This window comes from Mauremys mutica, chromosome 13 (assembly GCF_020497125.1).
Source record: "Mauremys mutica isolate MM-2020 ecotype Southern chromosome 13, ASM2049712v1, whole genome shotgun sequence".
Lineage (NCBI taxonomy): Eukaryota > Metazoa > Chordata > Testudines > Geoemydidae > Mauremys > Mauremys mutica.
The window spans coordinates 38,812,999-38,830,733 of NC_059084.1; the positions used below are offsets into that span (position 1 = coordinate 38,812,999).

At 42.8% G+C, this 17,735-nt stretch overlaps 1 protein-coding gene and 1 pseudogene across 1 annotated transcript; both read right to left on the reverse strand.

Moving 5' to 3' along the window:
* Positions 1 to 5,141: 5,141 nt before the first annotated feature.
* Positions 5,142 to 10,697, reverse strand: LOC123348378 (annotated as a pseudogene).
* A 1,863-nt stretch (positions 10,698 to 12,560) lies between these two features.
* Positions 12,561 to 13,532, reverse strand: LOC123348379 (olfactory receptor 11A1-like). Its single transcript, XM_044985898.1, has one exon. The coding sequence runs from the start codon at positions 13,530 to 13,532 to the stop codon at positions 12,561 to 12,563; it is 972 nt and encodes a 323-aa protein (XP_044841833.1).
* Positions 13,533 to 17,735: the final 4,203 nt, after the last annotated feature.

Genomic DNA, 17,735 nt, shown 5'->3' on the forward strand with positions numbered 1-17,735 from the left:
CCTAAGTTCAGGACTCTGCACTTGTCCTTGTTGAACCTCATCAGATTTGCTGATGTTCTGGAAACTATGCAGATATTGACTGAAAAATATGCTGCAATGTGCCAGTTAATACCACAAGATGCCTCTTAGTTACATTTTGTGGGATTCTGTAATAACCTCAAGTTGCTGTGGGAACTCATTGATGTAGATGTTAGTGAGAAGAAGAGGAACGAAGGGGAATAGCCATTGAGAACTGGGGAACCTTTAAGTTAGTGAGGTATGAAAGTATAAGGAAGGACAAGGAAAAAGAGGTTGGAACCCTTATGCGTTGTGTGAGCCTTCGCAGGAGTAAGCATAACACAGGATCAAAAGGTATTGCCCAGCCTGTGTATTGGGGAGAAATGAAAGACGCCAGCATAACAATCACAGTGATGGTGATGACAATGAAGATGATGATGGGGAAGATAATGACTGACACTCCAGGGTCTCCCAGAAGGAGAGATGAAAAGTGAGTGATTCTGGTCCTAGGGCTAACTACTTTGTACTATCTATCTATCTTCTGTTGTACTTTGGTGTTTGTGGGATTGTTTATCTGCTTAATGGATTTGCTAATAAAGGGACTTCTGGCAAACTGCAGTTTTTTCTTGTGTGTACTTAGAGTCTCTCATTCTAATTATACTGATAAAAATATTCCTGATACTTTAGCCCTCAGGAGACTGAAACTTTCTTGACCACTGTGCTCTAAGAGATTAATCTGTAATCAATATTAATTAATCAATTAATCAATCATCTGTCATCAATCATCAATAAGGCTACAGAGTGTAATTCAAGAAGAATGTGTATCAAAAACATGTTCACACTATTTAACTAGGCAGGGTTGATGAACAAGGTTTGCCCAAACAAAGAAACGTTGGGTTACCTGTCTGCCTAGTCCCGGGATGCAGCAAGAGTAGGATAAATCAGATGGAATGGACATTCATCTGCATCTGAAGTCAACAGGAAAAGCAAATTAAGAAGAGGATGAGAAAAGCAAAATAGCAGCAGCACTTTGGAGAGCAAACAAGAAGAATAGGTGTCAATGGTTGACTGGACTATAAGGAGGAAAAAGGACATTTTTGGTCCCACACTGAAGGACAAAAAGCACCGTATTTTTTGCATCCATGAGAGCTGAATCCTGGCCCTGGAGGCTGATGATGCTGAGGTGTTGCTTTAGGAGAGCTACTTAATTTTAGGCAGATTTTTAACCTGCTCAAGTCATGTTTAGTCACTTAGAAGCGTGTTATACTTCTGTTGAATTTGTAATCATAGCTGCTTCCACTCTCCTTATTCAGCATCCCTTCAATCTCTACCTTAGGTAATAAACTTCCATTTGTAATGGTAAGCAAAGTGTGAATGCATAGCTGGGCCAAACAACCTTTGGAGGCGCCAGACTTGGTAATTACTGTGTGTCCAGTGACAGGGGCTGAACGCTGCGGGGAGCACTCCAAAGACTCAGCGGTTGGTGTGTACAAAGCACTACTCTGCACAGAGAGGGTGAGATCTCAGAGGATGTTGGTTTCAAGGAGCTGAACCAAAGTAGTCATAGACAAGATTGCTTCATGTTAAGGGCAGGCAGTGATAAGGTACCTCACAACCTAGAGTCCCCCTGGAAAGTGTTACCCCCTCCCCTCACACAAAGTACAGCTGGGGGCAAAACTTTTTTGGAAGGATGTCCCATTATACTCAATGTCTCAGTGGTTAGAGCACTCAGGACCACAGCCCTGCCTGACTTGGAGCAGGGGCTGGAACCCATGTCTCCTGTCTACCAGCAGAGTGCCCTAACCACAAGCCTCTTGGCTAAAATTGGGTGGGATAGGGTCTCTTTCTAGTTTTGGTTTTGTTTATCTGAGGAAAGGCTGACCTGGTGTAGCCCAGCCAACTTGGATTTCACAAATACCCACAATAATTCCATTTTAGTCCTGTTTTGACCATGGAACACCCACCTGTGGACAATAACACATCAGGTAAATATGAAAATTGGGACAGCTGTAGATGCCAGTACTTGGAGTTGCTCCAGTTTGGAATAAAGATACCACAATGTAGTAAAGCTGCTCAGACTAAAAACAAACCTTCAAGTTTATTAAAGGGACAATTTGAGGGTTAATAAAGATTCCTCATAAATATACACACAATCTTTTCATTATAGCAATACAGCAAGTACTATGCTAACAAAACAATAATAGTATGTAATCTACAGATTTCTTCAGTACCAAAAGGTACACAAGACACAAGGCCTATGTATTTAAAAAATACACCACAGATTTCGCATTAACATCCCCACACTGTCCTGAGCTGAACAAGCAGCAAGCACCCAATTCTTTGAATAGGCTGGTATCATTCTCCTTGGGGTATCTTCTTGCTGCAATCAGTAGAAGAAGGCCTGTGAGATTCAGCCCTCAGGGCAGAGATCTTCACCTCCCCTATGGTCTGTCTGTCTCCCTCTGGGTCCAGCTGAGCTAATTGAAGAGTTTGGCACCTTTGTTCTTTATTCTTGGGAGTGAAATTCACCCCCAACCCTGCACCGTTGACTCTGGTGCCTGCTCAGGGACTCTCATATCTGACTACTTCTTTGATGGTCACAGAGAAGTCTCTCCTGATCACTGCAGGTCAACAGTACTGCTCTCACCTTTGTGAGCATGAAGACCCTCACCCAGCTCCAGTGCAGCCCCTTAGATCATCTGCACCTGGTTACTTGACCATGGCACCATCTGCCTCTGGCTCAGTTCCTCCCACTTCCATGGACCAACGCCAGATCCCCACCATCACATGTTACAGGCACTCAGGAAGATGTCCATGCTTTCCCCAGTACAGTGCTCCTGGTATAGGTCTTGTTCGAGGTCTCTGGGGACCCCTTCCAGCACTGCATGACCCAACTGATCATCTTACTCTGAAGTTGGCTCTCAGGTTTCCCGATACCAAGAGGTTAGAGCTAACTCATAGAATCATAGAATCGTAGGACTGGAAGGGACCTCGAAAGGTCATCTAGTCCAGTCCCCTGCACTCATGCCAGGACTATACAAGGCACTGGTGAGACCCCATCTGGAATACTATGTGCAGTTCTGGTCTCCCATGTTTAAGAAGGATGAATTCAAACTGGAACAAGTACAGAGAAGCGCTACTAGGATGATCTGAGGAATGGAAAACCTGTCTTAGGAAAGGAGACTCAAAGAGCTTGGCTTGTTTAGCCTAACCAAAAGAAGGCTGAGGGGAGACATGATTGCTCGCTATAAATATATCAGAGGGATAAATACCAGGGAAGGAGAGGAATTATTTAAGCTTAGTACAAATGTGGACACAAGAACAAATGGATATAAACTAGACACTAGGAAGTTTAGACTTGAAATTAGACAAAGGTTTCTAATGATTAGAGGGGTGACGTTCTAAAATAGCCTTCCAAGGGGAGTAGTGGGGGCAAAAGACATATCTGGCTTCAAGACTAAGCTTGATACATTTATGGAGGGGATGGTATGATGGGATAGCCTAATTTTGGCAATTAATTGATTTTTTATTATTAGCAGGTAAATATGCCCAATGGCCTGTGATGGGATGTTAGATGGGGTGGGATCTGAGTTACTACAGAGAATTCTTTCCTGGTTGCTGGTTGGTGAGTCTTGCCCACATGCTCAGGGTTTAACTGATCGCAATATTTGGGGTCAGGAAGGAATTTTCCTCCCGGGATGATTGGCAGAGGCCCTGGAGGTTTTTCACCTTCCTCTGCAGTGTGAGGCATGGGTCACTTGCTGGAAGATTCTCTGCACCTTGAGATCTTTAAACCACGATTTGAGGACTTCAGTAACTTAGACATAGGTTAGAGGTTTGTTACAGGAGTGGGTGGGTGAGATTCTGTGGCCTGCATTGTGCAGGAGGTCAGACTAGATGACCATAATGGTCCCTTCTGACCTTAAGTCTATGAGTCTATGACTAAGAATTATCTAGACCATCCCTGACAGGTGTTTCTATAATCTGCTCTTAAAAACCTCCAATGAAAGAGATTCTACAACCTCCCTAGGCAATTTATTCCAGTTTTTCTTAATGTCCAGCGTAAACCACCCTTGCAGCAATTTAAGCCCCTTGCTTCTTTTCCTGTACTCAGTGGTTACAGAGAACTATTCATCACCTTCCACTTTATAATAACCTTTTACATATTTGAAAATTGTTAACATGTTGCCCCTCAGTCTTCTCTTGTCTAGATTAAACTAACCTAATTTTTTCAATCTTTCCTTGCAGATCATGGTTTTCTTAGACCTTTTAATCAGTGTTGTTGCTCTCCTATGAACTTTATCCAATATCATGGAGGGTTGGAATGCCCCCATGCCTTTATGTATCTAGCCCAAAGCTTTCTGAGTGAGAAGTCCTCAGTTGTAGAACGAGCTCCCCACATCTCTCTTCCTTTTAGATCCAAAATAGCCCTTTTTGGTTGACCCTCATGGCACATTGCAAGGAACATCTATTTGCATGGGCTGAAGTAGAGGGACATGGGTGGGGGACTGCAAGGGACTGATATAGATTAGATCGTTGTGGGAGCTAGATGCTTTGTAGGGTTGAGTTCTGCAGTCTGTTGGGTGGTAGATTTATTATTTAGCTATGCATGGAGACTGAAATTTTCAAAGGAACTTATGGGTTCCCAATTCTTATCAAGGTCCCATGGGATTTAAGTGCCTAACTCCATCTGACACCTTTGAAAATCTCAGACTCAGACCATTGTTAGAAATGAATAATGGCTGGGCTTCTTAATAGGGATGCATGAAAGTTTTCCATCAAAACTTTCTGATGAAAAATGGATATTTCAACATAATTTTTTCACACAAAACTATTTTTGTCTTTTTTTTTTAATTTCATTGGCAACCAAAACCCTGAAACTAAAAAATCCTGGTTCTAGATGGCATATTTCTGAGTTTTGGCAATTTCCACATCTTCCATGAAAAACCAACATCTCACGCAAATGTTGGCAACTGATTTTTTGTTTGTTTGTTTCTTTCTTTCTTTCTTTCTTTTGGTCAAACAAAAGGATTCCTCATCAGTTCTCCACTGATTGTTTATTTCCACCCATTTTTCTTATTCCCTGCAATCAAATATCCTCTGTCCAATACACAACTATCCCTTACTATAAATCACTGTTCAGTTTATTCATGTCCTTCAGGGAACAGTTTCCTTCCTAATATTTTCTTCAGGGCAGATTTCACCTCCCAGTTCCTCAGGGTGCAGACCAGGGGGTTCAGGACTGAGGTGATGATGCTATACCTGAGGATGACTATCATGTTCTGCTCTGGGGTATCCTCCAGAGATGGAAATACTAAGTTAAAGATACCAGGCATGTAAAATAAAGTCACCACCGTGAGGTGGGAGGTGTTGGTGGAGAAGGCCTTCCTCCTGCTCTCCCATGACTGTACCTTCAGGAAGAGGAAGGAGACAATGTAGAGGTAGGAGAGGAGCGTGAGGATAAAGGGGATGACTATGATGCCCCCGGTGATGATGTTGAAAAGGCTCAGGTTGAGGCGGATGCTGCCAGAGGCCAGGCTCAGCAGGGGCTTGATGTCACAGAAGAAGTGGTGAATGCAGAAGTGCAGCCGGTAGTTCTTGACTGTGTGCATCAGCGCATTCAGGAAGCCACTGGACCAGGGGCCGCTGCCATGAGCAGTCACACCCGTGGGCTCATGACCCCTGTGTAGCACAGTGGGGTGCAGATGGCCACATAGCAGTCATAGGTCATGATGGCTAGAAGCACGGCTCCAGTGCTGCTCAGGAAGTGGAATAAATGGAGCTGCTCCAGGCAGCTGGTGAAGGAGATAGCCTGGTGCCCTGAGAGGAAGCCAGCCAAAATCTTGGGCATGGTGACCATGGAGAAGAAGATGTGCTTGGAATCCTACAACATTTACAGGAAGCTGCAATGAATAAACCTAATAACAATCCAGTTGGGTATTTCCCATCACGTCTACTATGATTTGTAATACTGTAGCAATTAGTGGTGCCAACTGAGATTACAGACCCATTTACACTGTATAGACACATGTTGAGAAATAGCTCTGCCCGAGTCCAGTCCTCTCCAACCTAAGAAAACAGGAGAGACAACGGGTGTGTGGGGAAGAAAAGAGAGGAAACAATATACCCAAGATCACACAACAGTTGAGTGGCTGAGCTGGGGTAAAATCCAGGTCCTTTGAGTCCTAATTTGACAGCTTGTCTTAAACTGAAATGCTATATGCTATATCTCACATACAAGTTATGCAGGAATCATTTGGTGGGATTCTTTGGCATATGTTATACATATGCTTGGAAGCATTAGTTTTTTTGTCAGTAAATGTTGGTGAACAGCTATTTCAATGTGCATACACAAACTGATGGAAAAGTATTTCCACTGACAATAGATTTTTAGACACAGTAGAAGTTAGGAAAATGCTGCTTGAAAACTTACTAGAGTCCCACATTAATGTGTATAAAAAGTGTTGTAATGAATGCTGCATAATCAGCTTTTTTCAGTAAATGTCGATTTCACCATACAACACACAAACCAATGACATTTTTTTTCGATTGTTAATAGTAAGAAAAATGCTGCTTGAGAACTTATTAGAGTTTGATTTAAAGCTAGTTCTGTTGTATATTTTGATGTGTGATGTTGAAAAATTTGTGTTTTAAGGGTTATAAAGCTTAAACTGTCCACTGTCGCTACATAATTATTGTCTGACCCCCATAAATTTCACACAACTGTGAAAATTTAAATTGATAAAAATGTTTACAGATAAACATTGATATTATCCATCAAATATATATTTAAAAATTGAAATCTGCCGAGCCTAGTTATACAGGATATCAGACTAGATGATAATAATTGTCCCTTTTGGCCTTGAAATTCACAAATCTATGCAACCTACCACCTTCTTAACTGTGCTGTGCTTTGAAACTCCTAGTTTAGAAGCCTACCTTAATTTTCAGGGTAATACCCAAGTTTCCCACGCACTTGACTTTGTGGAATCAGAAGCTTTACAAAAGGAATCTGAGGCAGTTTGAAAATCTTATCCTTGGTAACTCTCGCATGCTGCTTCCTCACAGCTCAGCCATAGGCCGCTCTGGCCTTCCTTGTAATTGAAACAATAACAATCACTGGAGTCAAAGGGTGCTGAAGAGAAAAAGCAGGAACATCTGTTCAGAATACAAAAGAGATGCAGGATCCTATTGACTTGAACTTCTGGATGTCTGTACTGAATATGTGCAGCAGGTCCAGCTTCTAGGCAGGGAGGGGAGGGCATGGGGCTTCGCGCGCTGCCCCCACCCCAAGCACTGGCTGTGCAGGAACCTGCCAATGGGAATTGGAGGGGCAGTGCCTGCAGGTGAGAGTCACGTGGAGCCGCTTGCGTGCCTCCACCTAGGAGTCAGACCTGCTGCTGGCTGCTTCTGTGTCGCAGCGCTGTCCCCGGAGCACTGGCTCTGCCACTGACTGGGAGCTGCCAGAGGTAATTCCACACCCCAACCCCATGCCCCAATCCCCTGCCCTGATCCCCCCTCCAAACCCAGAACCCCTTTCTGCACCCCAAACCCCTCATCCCTGGCCCTATCCCAGAGCCTGCATCTCCAACCCAGAGCCCTGATCCCTTCCTGTACCCCAACCCCCTGTTCCAGCCCAGAGCACCCCACCCACATCCTGATCCCTCATCCCCAGCTCCTTTGGGTTGTGGGCATCAACAATTTTCTTCAAATGGGTCCCCAGAAAGTATGTTTGAAAACCACTGCACTAGAGCTACCACCTCTCTGGAAGTTGGGTTAACTAAGCTGACAGAAGAACTCTCTCCCATCAACTTAGAGAGTCTTCATTAAAGTGCTACAGAGGTGCAGCCTCAGACAAAGTGTTTCTGTCCTTTACACTGTCTTGATGCCTTGATCAATCCCCTCATCAACAGCCTGAGAAAAAAAGAGGTCGAGGAAGCCCTGGGGAGAGCTCTGCAGAAATGTCGGGCATTCGGAGATATTGATTTATATGGTAATAAATCAATTTGCTGGTCAGAAAGGAGCAATCTAAGCTCTTGTCAGTCAAAACATCCTGCGTTAAAGGAAGAAGATACTGAGGAATTTTTAGTGTTGCATCTTCCTTTGAGTTGCATTTATTTAGATGAATAAAAGCAGTGCCTGAGCTGGTGTAAATTGCTACAGCTGAATTGACTTTTATTCCCAATGTTATTTCATTGTCTCTAACACTGGCTGCCAGGGGTTCTCCTCTTGCAATGAGAACTAGGAAAAGTGGAGAAATTGGGTAGCCTTGGTGTAAATGAGTGAGATTTTTTAACGGCATGTTTATTGGTTTTATATAAAATATAAGTGCACAATGAAACAAAATTTATATAAACACATGCACAAGCCCCTTTTCCCAGACCAGGTGGAGCAGCGTGCACCCTCCCTCCCCTTGAGGTGGCAAAATACCAGGTTTTGGTCAGAACCTGCTATGAGCATTGTACTAGTCACTCCTTTCTGGGGGGCCTGGGAAGGAATTTTTCCCTCGCCACCAGATAAGCCTAAATGGAGTGGGGATTTTTCTCCTTCCCCACAGCGGGTTCAGGGAGGGCTTTGTTATGGTGAGTAGGGACAGGAGTCAGAATGTCGCTACTCATTATGTAAGTGTGCGGCAGACATCCGGTGCAGGTACTCCATTGGGAAAGGAGGTGACCAGATAGTAAGTATGAAAAACCAGATAGTAAGTATGGGGTGGGCAGGTAATTGGCACCTATATAAGATGAAGCCCTGAATATCGGGACTGTCCCTGTAAAATCTGAACATCTGATCACCCTACCTGCACTGTGCGCTTTTATCTGCCAGGTAGTCCCACACATCTAGTAATAAAGTTGTGGCCTGCTTAAACCCATATAAAGTGTCACCTGTCTTTAAGGCTAGAGATAAGATTTTGTAGGTGTTGGTCTCTGTCTGACGGGTTGGAGCAGATGCGGTTGTACCTCAGTGCTTGGCTGTAGACAGTGGATTGTGCGGTGTGCCTGGGATTAAACAAAGACTGTGACTGGCTAGCCAACTACAAAAGCAGTTTCTCCTCCCTTGGTTTTCACAACTCAGCTGCTAGAAGAGGGCCTCATCCTCCCTGATTCAACTAACCTCGTTATCTCTAGCCTGCTTCTTGCTTGCATATATATACCTGCCCCTGGAAATTTCCACTACATGCATCCGACGAAGTGGGTATTCACCTATGAAAGCTCATGCTCCAAAATGTCTGTTAGTCTATAAGGTGCCACAGGATTCTTTGCTGCTTTTACAGGTTCTGAGGAGTATGTGCTTAGGAGTTTGTACATGTTGGTGATGGCTCATCTGTAACTTGATCACTTCTTCTCTAAACGGACAAGTCTAGTATCAATTGATCTGTTGTATTAGCGATAGTTGAGTGAAATTGGTAACAGTGATGCATTATTCATCCAAATATATTACTTATTTATCCCTTTCTTTGTGCGACTTTATAATATATAGTTTTTATAAAGTATTTTAGGGTGCATTATTTTAGGTCTGATAATGTGTTAAATATGGCTGGTTGAAGATTGTCCATCAAAACTGCTTTTCATGGAAAATGCCACATTTTCATCAGAAACCATTTCAGCCAAAAATTTGGGAAACAATGCTCTAGTGGGAGAAGGGGTGTGGCCCTGAGTGACATAGTTATAACGATAAAGGTCTGTAGCATAGACCACCCCTAAGTAGATCACTAGAAACAGCAGGAAGAAAAGAATTTGCCATTCAGGGAGCTTCTCAAATCCCATCAGGATGAATTGTGTGATAGACATTTGGTTGTCCCCTTCTCTTTTCTCCATGAGTTGCATGAAGGTTTCCATTTCCACCGTTCTCTGTGTGATGTACCTGGTGATTGAGAAAAAGCAATACTCACTTAGGGAGTTTGCTGTACTATTAAACTCAGTTGATTTCCATCCATTTCATTCCATAAAAATTGAGATTGCAAGCTCTTTTCTTAGCTAAGGAACTGCTTCACTCCCAGGTGTTGCAGAGGGTATTGGGATAGAGGTTCCCTACCAGCCTAGCCAAGAGCAGCAACACCATTAATATATCTTTCTTCTACCCCTGCCCCCACATTTATTCATTTATAGATTCATAGATTTAACAGCCAGAAAGGACTATTTGATCTTGTAGAGGAGTGTCTTTCACATTAAGGGCTGTGTCTCAGGAAGAGACTGAGATTTTGCTCTGAGACTGTTAACACTAATCTTTAATCCTCATCATGAAGCAGCAACCTCTCCTTCGACGGTGACCAGGTCTGGCCTCACAGTCAGTCTTGTCCTCTCAGTACCTCTGTAGAAACCTATATGTTGCTGTTGGGGTTGGTCTCTCTCTTTTGCTGCTAGTCATGATTGTTTGCATCACACAAATGCTTTTCTGACTCCTGCTCTGGATCCTTGCAGGGTTTATCAGGGAAAGCAACCGCCCCCTGGCCCTACAAGTTGCTATGATCTCCCGTGGGCTCTGCTGCCAGTGAGCACTGAGAGTTACCTTCCCAAGGGAATTAATACAGTGGTGTTTGTTAAAACAGTGTCACACCAAAGCTGATGCCACTGGCATTCGAATTCCAAAAGAAACCTCCCTTTCCCCCCATATGCTGTATGTGTGCCAAGAGCCCAAGAGAATGGGAAATATGTTTCCATGCCTTTAATAATTATATCTAGCTCTACCAGATCATTCTCCATGTGTTGATCTCAAAGCACATTACACAGGAGCACTGATGGCATTATCTCTGTTTGACTGATGAGGAACCTGAGGTAGAAAGAAGGGAAATGAGTCCCAAATGGTCATGAAGCAAGCATTCACTTATCTGGGAATAGCCCCCAGGCATCCTCAGTCAAAGTGTATTACCCTGGCTGCTGGACCACACAAACTGAGAGACTTTGTCTATTACATTTCAAAGATTTGAAAGGTTAGACAAATATCTGTCAGGGATGGTCTAGGTAATACTTAATCCTGCCATGAATGCAGGGGATTGCACTAGATGACCTCTCAAGGTCCTTTCCAGTCCTATGATTCTCTGATTTCAGTATCTATCTGATTACTGCCCATCACTATTATATTTGGGAAACTTCAACATAAAATCAACAGGGGAATGGCAAAGCCCCTTGTAGATTTAATGAAGTCTCTGGTTCTTCTCCCTTTTGGAGGTAAAAAAAAATCTGCTCTGGGGTAGGATTTTTTTTTTTTTTTTAGATTTTAGTCATTTCATTTTTTTAGGGTGGGGTTGGAGTTCTGAGATAGAAGCGGGAGTCATTTTACATTGTTAAATAATATCCAGGTCAACACCAGCAGAACTCACCAAAAGCACAAGGACTATTACTATTTGACCATGGTGATTCCTTAAGGACAGACATAGAGGTGGGGTCCCCATTGCTCTGGGTGATCCACAAACCCATATAGGGGGAGGATGTTCCTGGCCCATAAAATTTACAGCTGAAACAGACAAAAGGGGAGTTGGGAAAAAAGAGGCCAGTGGCTTTTCCAAGACCCCATCTGAGGCCAGAATAAATAACAGAAGGCAGGTGATCTGATTTCAAGTGCAATACCTTACTCGCTGGAGCCTTGTGTAAGATATGTGGTATCACATAATGTCTCCGTAGCTCAAGCATTAGGGCGCTGGCTTGTAAACCCAGGGTATCAGAGCAGATTGGGGTATTTTCCAAAGACAAATGGAGAATCCAAGAAACACAAACCACAGGATATCACAAATGGAATAGGATTCTGGCAATGTAAAAAGACTTGGGGATATTATTTAGAAATAAAATATGAGAAATAAAAGAACAAAATATTTAAAAATCCCAAATATTGTAATTTATTATATAACCATCTTTTGACAGGGCTGGTTGGGCGCTGGTTAGCTGGTTTGATTTTCTGCAGGAAAAGTGCATTTCTGAAGCGATTACACAGAACCCATTTAAAACCCGTATTCTGTCAGGCTGAGCGGTTTAGTTTTTGTGAAAATATCCTGATTTTTAAAAAAAGAGAGTTTTGAAATTTTCCATAGGTGAAAAAAAAATCAACCACACTTAGGAAATGTAGGAACCAAATCCCACTGATTTTTAATGATATTTGGAGGCCTAGCTTCTCTACCCCATCTTTGAACATTTCTTCTATTCAGACTAGGGTTGTATACTTTCCCCACTCTTCCTGTTTCTCATAGTATAGAAGAACCCCTGCCAGCCAAGGTAAGAGAGACTGAAATAATTCTGGGAACAGTAAAGAATGTTTTCATTTCCCATCATGCACTTAGCTGTGCTTTTCATTTTGGCCAAGATGACTGGAGTTCAGGATGGAATTTTTGAAAACATATTTGGGGGAGATCATTGTCTGGTTCCAATCTGAACTGAAATAAATGAATCTACCGAAACGTATACTAGCTGAGGATCTGCCATTATTTATCTAAATAAATACACTGAATGGGAGATTCCACTCTAAAAATATCCTCAGTATCTTCTTCCTATACCACAGGATGCTTTAACTGATAAGAACTTTGACTATGTAGATGGGTCCTTTCTGACTAGTGTACTGATTTATTACCATTTCTATCAATTTCTCTGACTTCCTGGGAATACCCTACATTTCTGCAGCACTCTCTTCAGGGCCTCCTTGACCTCTTTGTTTCTCAGGCTGTAGATGAGAGGATTAATCAGGGGTGTCAAGACCGTGTAGAAGACAGAAAACACTTTGTTTGGGGCTTTCAGGGCACCGGTGCTTGGTAACATGTAGACAGTTATTAGTGTCCCATAGAAAAGTGTAACCACAATAAGGTGGGAGGAGCAGGTGGAAAATGCCTTTTGCTTCCCGGCGGTGGAAGGGATCCTCAGGATGGTGGAGATGATACAAACATAAGATATCAGGGTCAACAGAAATGGGGGAACAGTGTCTATGGAGGAGAATATGAGAGTCACCAGGCTAACCAGACTAGTGTTACTGCAGGAGAGTTTAATCACTGGGGTGAGATCACAAAAAAAATGATCAATTTCATTAGGGCCACAGAAGGCTAATTGTGACATAAAAGATATTAATGTGCTAAGAATTATGAATGAACTTAGCCAAGATCCGGCTACTAGCTGCATACAGAGCCTGCTATTCATATGGATTGCATAGTACAGGGGGTTACATATTGCTAAGTATCGATCGTACGACATCACAGCTAGCAGAGAGCACTCAGCAGTCACTAGGAAACCAAACCAATAAAATTGCACAATGCAGCCGGTTACAGAAATGGTTCTGTCCCCAGTCAAGAGGCTGGCCAGCATCCTGGGCAGAATGGCTGAGGTGCAACAGATCTCCAAGCAGGACAAATTCCCCAGGAAGAAATACATAGGGGTGTGCAGGTGTGGATCAGCCACAACTAGTGCTACAATGAGCATGTTTGCAGTCATGGTGACAATGTAGATCACCAGAAAAAGGAGGAAGAAAATAATTTGCAGTTCAGGGAGGTTCCCAAATCCCAGCAGGATGAATTCTGTGATAGATGTTTGATTTTCTGCTTTTCCTTCCTCCATGAAGTACATGTAGGTTTCCACCTTCACAATTCCCTGTGTGATGTAGCTGGTGATTGAGAAAAAGGAATAATCATATAGTTAAAGGGAGTGGATTGCCATCCATTTGATTCCCTAAAAATTGACATTGCAAACTTTGATTAGAGTTTGTATCCTTTCTCCAGCGAGGAACTGCTTCACACGCAGACATTGCATAGTGTATTGGGAAAGAGATTCCCTACAACCTCACCCAAAAAGCAGCAACACAGTTAATTTATGATGTAGCCACACCTGTTCCCATTTTTTTTTCAATTGGAGATTCATCTATTTAAAGGGAAAAAGTGACCAAAAGGTTGTTACAAGGAGTTAGCAGGGAAATTGTTCCCCTTAAACTTTGAGTTTAGGACAAGAAGTAACGGGCTTAAATTGCAGCAATGATAGTTTAGGTTGGATATTTGGAAAAACTTCCTAACTGTGAGGGTGGTTAAACACTGGAATAAATTGCCTAGATAAGTTTTGGAATCTCCGTCATTGGAGATGTTTAAGAGCAGGATAGACATACACCTGTCAGGGATGGTCTAGATAATACTTAGTCCTGCCTCAATTGGAGGAGACTAGGTTAGATGACCTCTCGAGGGCCCTTCCAGTCCCACGATTCTATGATTCTATGGTTATCTTATCTGATCTATTCTGCAACACACACCAAAGAAGTTCCCTAGTTACCCCTGCACTGAGCTCAATTAACTGTATTGGGCTAAAACAAATTATCCAGAAAAGCATCCAAAGCCAGTTTTTTAAAGATATTTAGGCTCCTAGTGGGATTTTCAGAATCATCTGGGTAATTAAAATTAATTGATTTAGATGGTTTTTAGGCAGCTGGATGCTTTTGAAAATCCCACTAGGCACCTAAATACCTTTAAAACATCTGGCCCAGGATGACTAGCTCAAGGCTATACCGGAAGGCTGTGGGACAGCAGAGACTAGAAACCAAGATGAATGTAGAGCGGGATTGTTTAAAATGCTCAATATAGAGATATATAGTTCTGTAGGAAATAGCTAAGTAGAGTGATGTATAGTTAGATCTCCTTTATGTTTCACCAGTTTCCCTGGCAGAACATCATGATGAGGTAATAGAGCCCTTATTCAGTCAAATAAGGGAGGACACTGCTAAAGAGGAGTGTCTTTCAGATTAGGGTCTGAATCTGAGGAAGAGATTGAGGGTTTGCCCTGAGACTGTTAACACTGACCTTTAATCCTCATCTCGAAGCAGCCCATTGGCGGTGACAGGGTCTGGCCTCACAGTCAGTCTTGTCCTCTCAGTTCCTCCAGAGACACCTACAAGCTGCTGTTGGGATGGGTGTCTCCTGCAGCTCATCATGATTGTTTGCATTGCACAAACCCTTATCTGCCTCCTGCTCCGGATTCTTGCAAGGTTTATCAGGGAAAGCAGCCTCCCCCAGCCCATTCTGCTGCTGGAATCTCCCAGGAGCTCTGCTGCCAGTGAGCACTGAGAATTACCTTCACAAGGGAATTAATGCTGTGATGTTTGTTAAAACAATGTCACACCAAAACTGATGCCACAGACATTTGAATCTCAAAGAAAATCTCCCTTTCTCCACATGTGTTGTGTGTGTGTCAAAAGCCCAAGAGAATGGGCAGTAAGTTTCCATGCCTTTAATAATGATATCTGGCTCTCCAGGCCAATTTACAGCCATAGATCTCAAAGCACATGACACAGCATGGCAAGGGTCATTATCCCCATTTTACAGATGAGGAAACTGAGGTACAGAGAAGGGACGTGACTACCAAAAGATCATGAAAAAGATGTTGGCATAGCTGGGAATAGCATCAAGGCTTTCTGAGTCAAAACACAGCACCCTGGCAGCTGGATCACGCAGACTGAGACACTTTGTCTATTATCTTTAAAAGATTTCAGTAGATATCATGGGGATTTATATTAAATCTGTGTAGTATCGGAGCAGTTGCAACATAAAACCAACAGGAATAGCAAAATCCCTTACAGATTTAATGGAATCTCTGGCTCTTCTCCCTTTTGGAGGTAGAAAAACCCTTCTATGCTGGGGTAAGGATATTGTTTTTGACGTTTTAGATCTGATTCATTGCTTTTTGGGTTGTGGTTTCGATTGGGGGACTTGGGATAGAAGAGGGAATCATTTTATATTGTTAAATAATAACCAGCAGGAATGGCAGAAACAGAAAGGCAGTTATTATCTGATGATGTTGACTCCTTAAAGTTGCAAATTCTCTAGGAATTATTTTGGGAAATGTTGATGTCCTGTGCTATACAGAAGGTCAGAGGAGATTATAACAACTGTCCCTTTTGGCCTTGGAATTTACAATCTATTATTAAGACAATAATTGGCAGAGCTGCTAGGAGGAGCTAGATCTCAAATCACATATGCTTGTCTCTGCCTCTGCTCAGAACATATGAAACTCTTCTATAGCTGCAGTTTACATGCCAATAAAACTGCTGCTGTCTGAGGACAGAAGTAATTCCTGTCTCTTTCACTAGTAGCGTACTTCATAGTACCCATCATGGCAGTGTCAATGTCATTTTAATGTCTGATACTGCGTGCATCCAAATTATGGACTCTACTTGCATGCCAAGGGGAGGGGATGGATGATCTGATAGGGTCTTCCTTCCCAATCCACATTGTTGTCATCCTATTTTCATATCTCAGGCTCCCTCAAGCCTTCCTATCAAGCATCATCTCTCAAGGTAAGAGATGAATGATACCCCAATAGAAGAAACATCATCTCAGCCCTCTCCTCTCAATGCTCCTCAAAGAGATGGCTAAACAAATGTGTACTCTAGAAGTTGATCTACCATTGGGCTAGTTGAGATTAGGAGTCGAGGACATTCCACAGCCCCCAGGTTCTTGTGGAGAACCCCTTCCTTCGACCTCCATCCTGCTATACTCAAGGATATCCAGCATGCAAATTTCTGTTGGTCATATCTATTGCAGCAGGTCACTGGGAAAGAGGTGGTCTCTCAGATAGGCATATCTCAGGCCACATAGTGCTGAAGAGGTCAAAAGCAGACCTTGCAATGCAACCAGGTGCTGTGCAACGCAACAGGGTACACTGATTTTTGGCTTGGCAGTCACCTTCTGCATCAGTTCCAGCTTCCAACGGGCTTTAAGATGTGTCTCTATGTGGAGAGCATTGCAATAGTCTGGTCTAGCATTTTAAGAGACACAAGGTGCCAAAATACCACTGAATTTCAATGCTGTTTCAGAAAAAAAAATCCAGTAGGGACTAGCAGAGGGTGATAGAGGAACATTTTCAACCAGCCCTAGTTCAGTGATCTTTGGATCAGGCCTCAGTTGCCAGGAAGCCTAGCCCTCTTGGGTCCCTTGGAAAATCCCAGGAACAGTGACTTGCCAAAAGTCACACAGGAAGTCTGTGGCAGAGGAAGGAAATGAAGAGAGGTCCTAGTCTCCCACAAGCTTCTTTGGAAATGTCAGCCCTATTCCCCAAATAACAAGGGCACGGATTCCTAGATTTTAAGGATAGAAAGACTCTTGATATCATCTCGCCTTGTATAACACTCATCCAGAGAGATTCACTTTGTTATCCTTTTGTTGAGCCCAGTAGCTTGTGTTTGTGCTAGAAACACATTCAGTCTGGATTTGAACACACCAAGAGATGGAGAATCCATCATTTCCCTTGACAGTTTGGTCCAATAGTTAATTAATCTCACTGTTAAAAAAATGTGCCTAATTTTAACGTCTTGCATTGATGTCCATCCATTGGTTATTATTGAAGTGCTCTTAAAGGATCATTGTTTGGGTTTCATACCACTGACGGAGACGACTGGAGCATTTATGACTGAAAGTATTCTACAAGAGCTTGAAACAATGTCAATATATGTTGAAAACATACGTAGCCAAGACTATGATAATGGGAGTAATATGAAACGTAAAGACAATGGCGTGCAAAGGAGAATGATGGAAAACAATCCTAGGGCCTTTTTCGTTCCTTGTAGTGCCCATTCTCTGAATTTACATAAGAACAGCCATACTGGTCAGACCAAAAGTCCATCTAGCCCAATATCCTGTCTACCGACAGTGGCCAATGCCAGGTGCCCCAGAGAGAGTGAACCTAACAGGCAATGATCAAGTGATCTCTCTCCTGCCATCCATCTCCATCCTCTGACAAACAGAGTTTAGGGACACCATTCCTTACCCATCCTGGCTAATAGCCATTTATGGA

What these genes read in the sequence shown, in the direction of transcription:
- LOC123348379 (XM_044985898.1), bottom strand. Translation starts at nt 13,532, where the DNA reads ATGTACTTCATGGAGGAAGGAAAAGCAGAAAATCAAACATCTATCACA.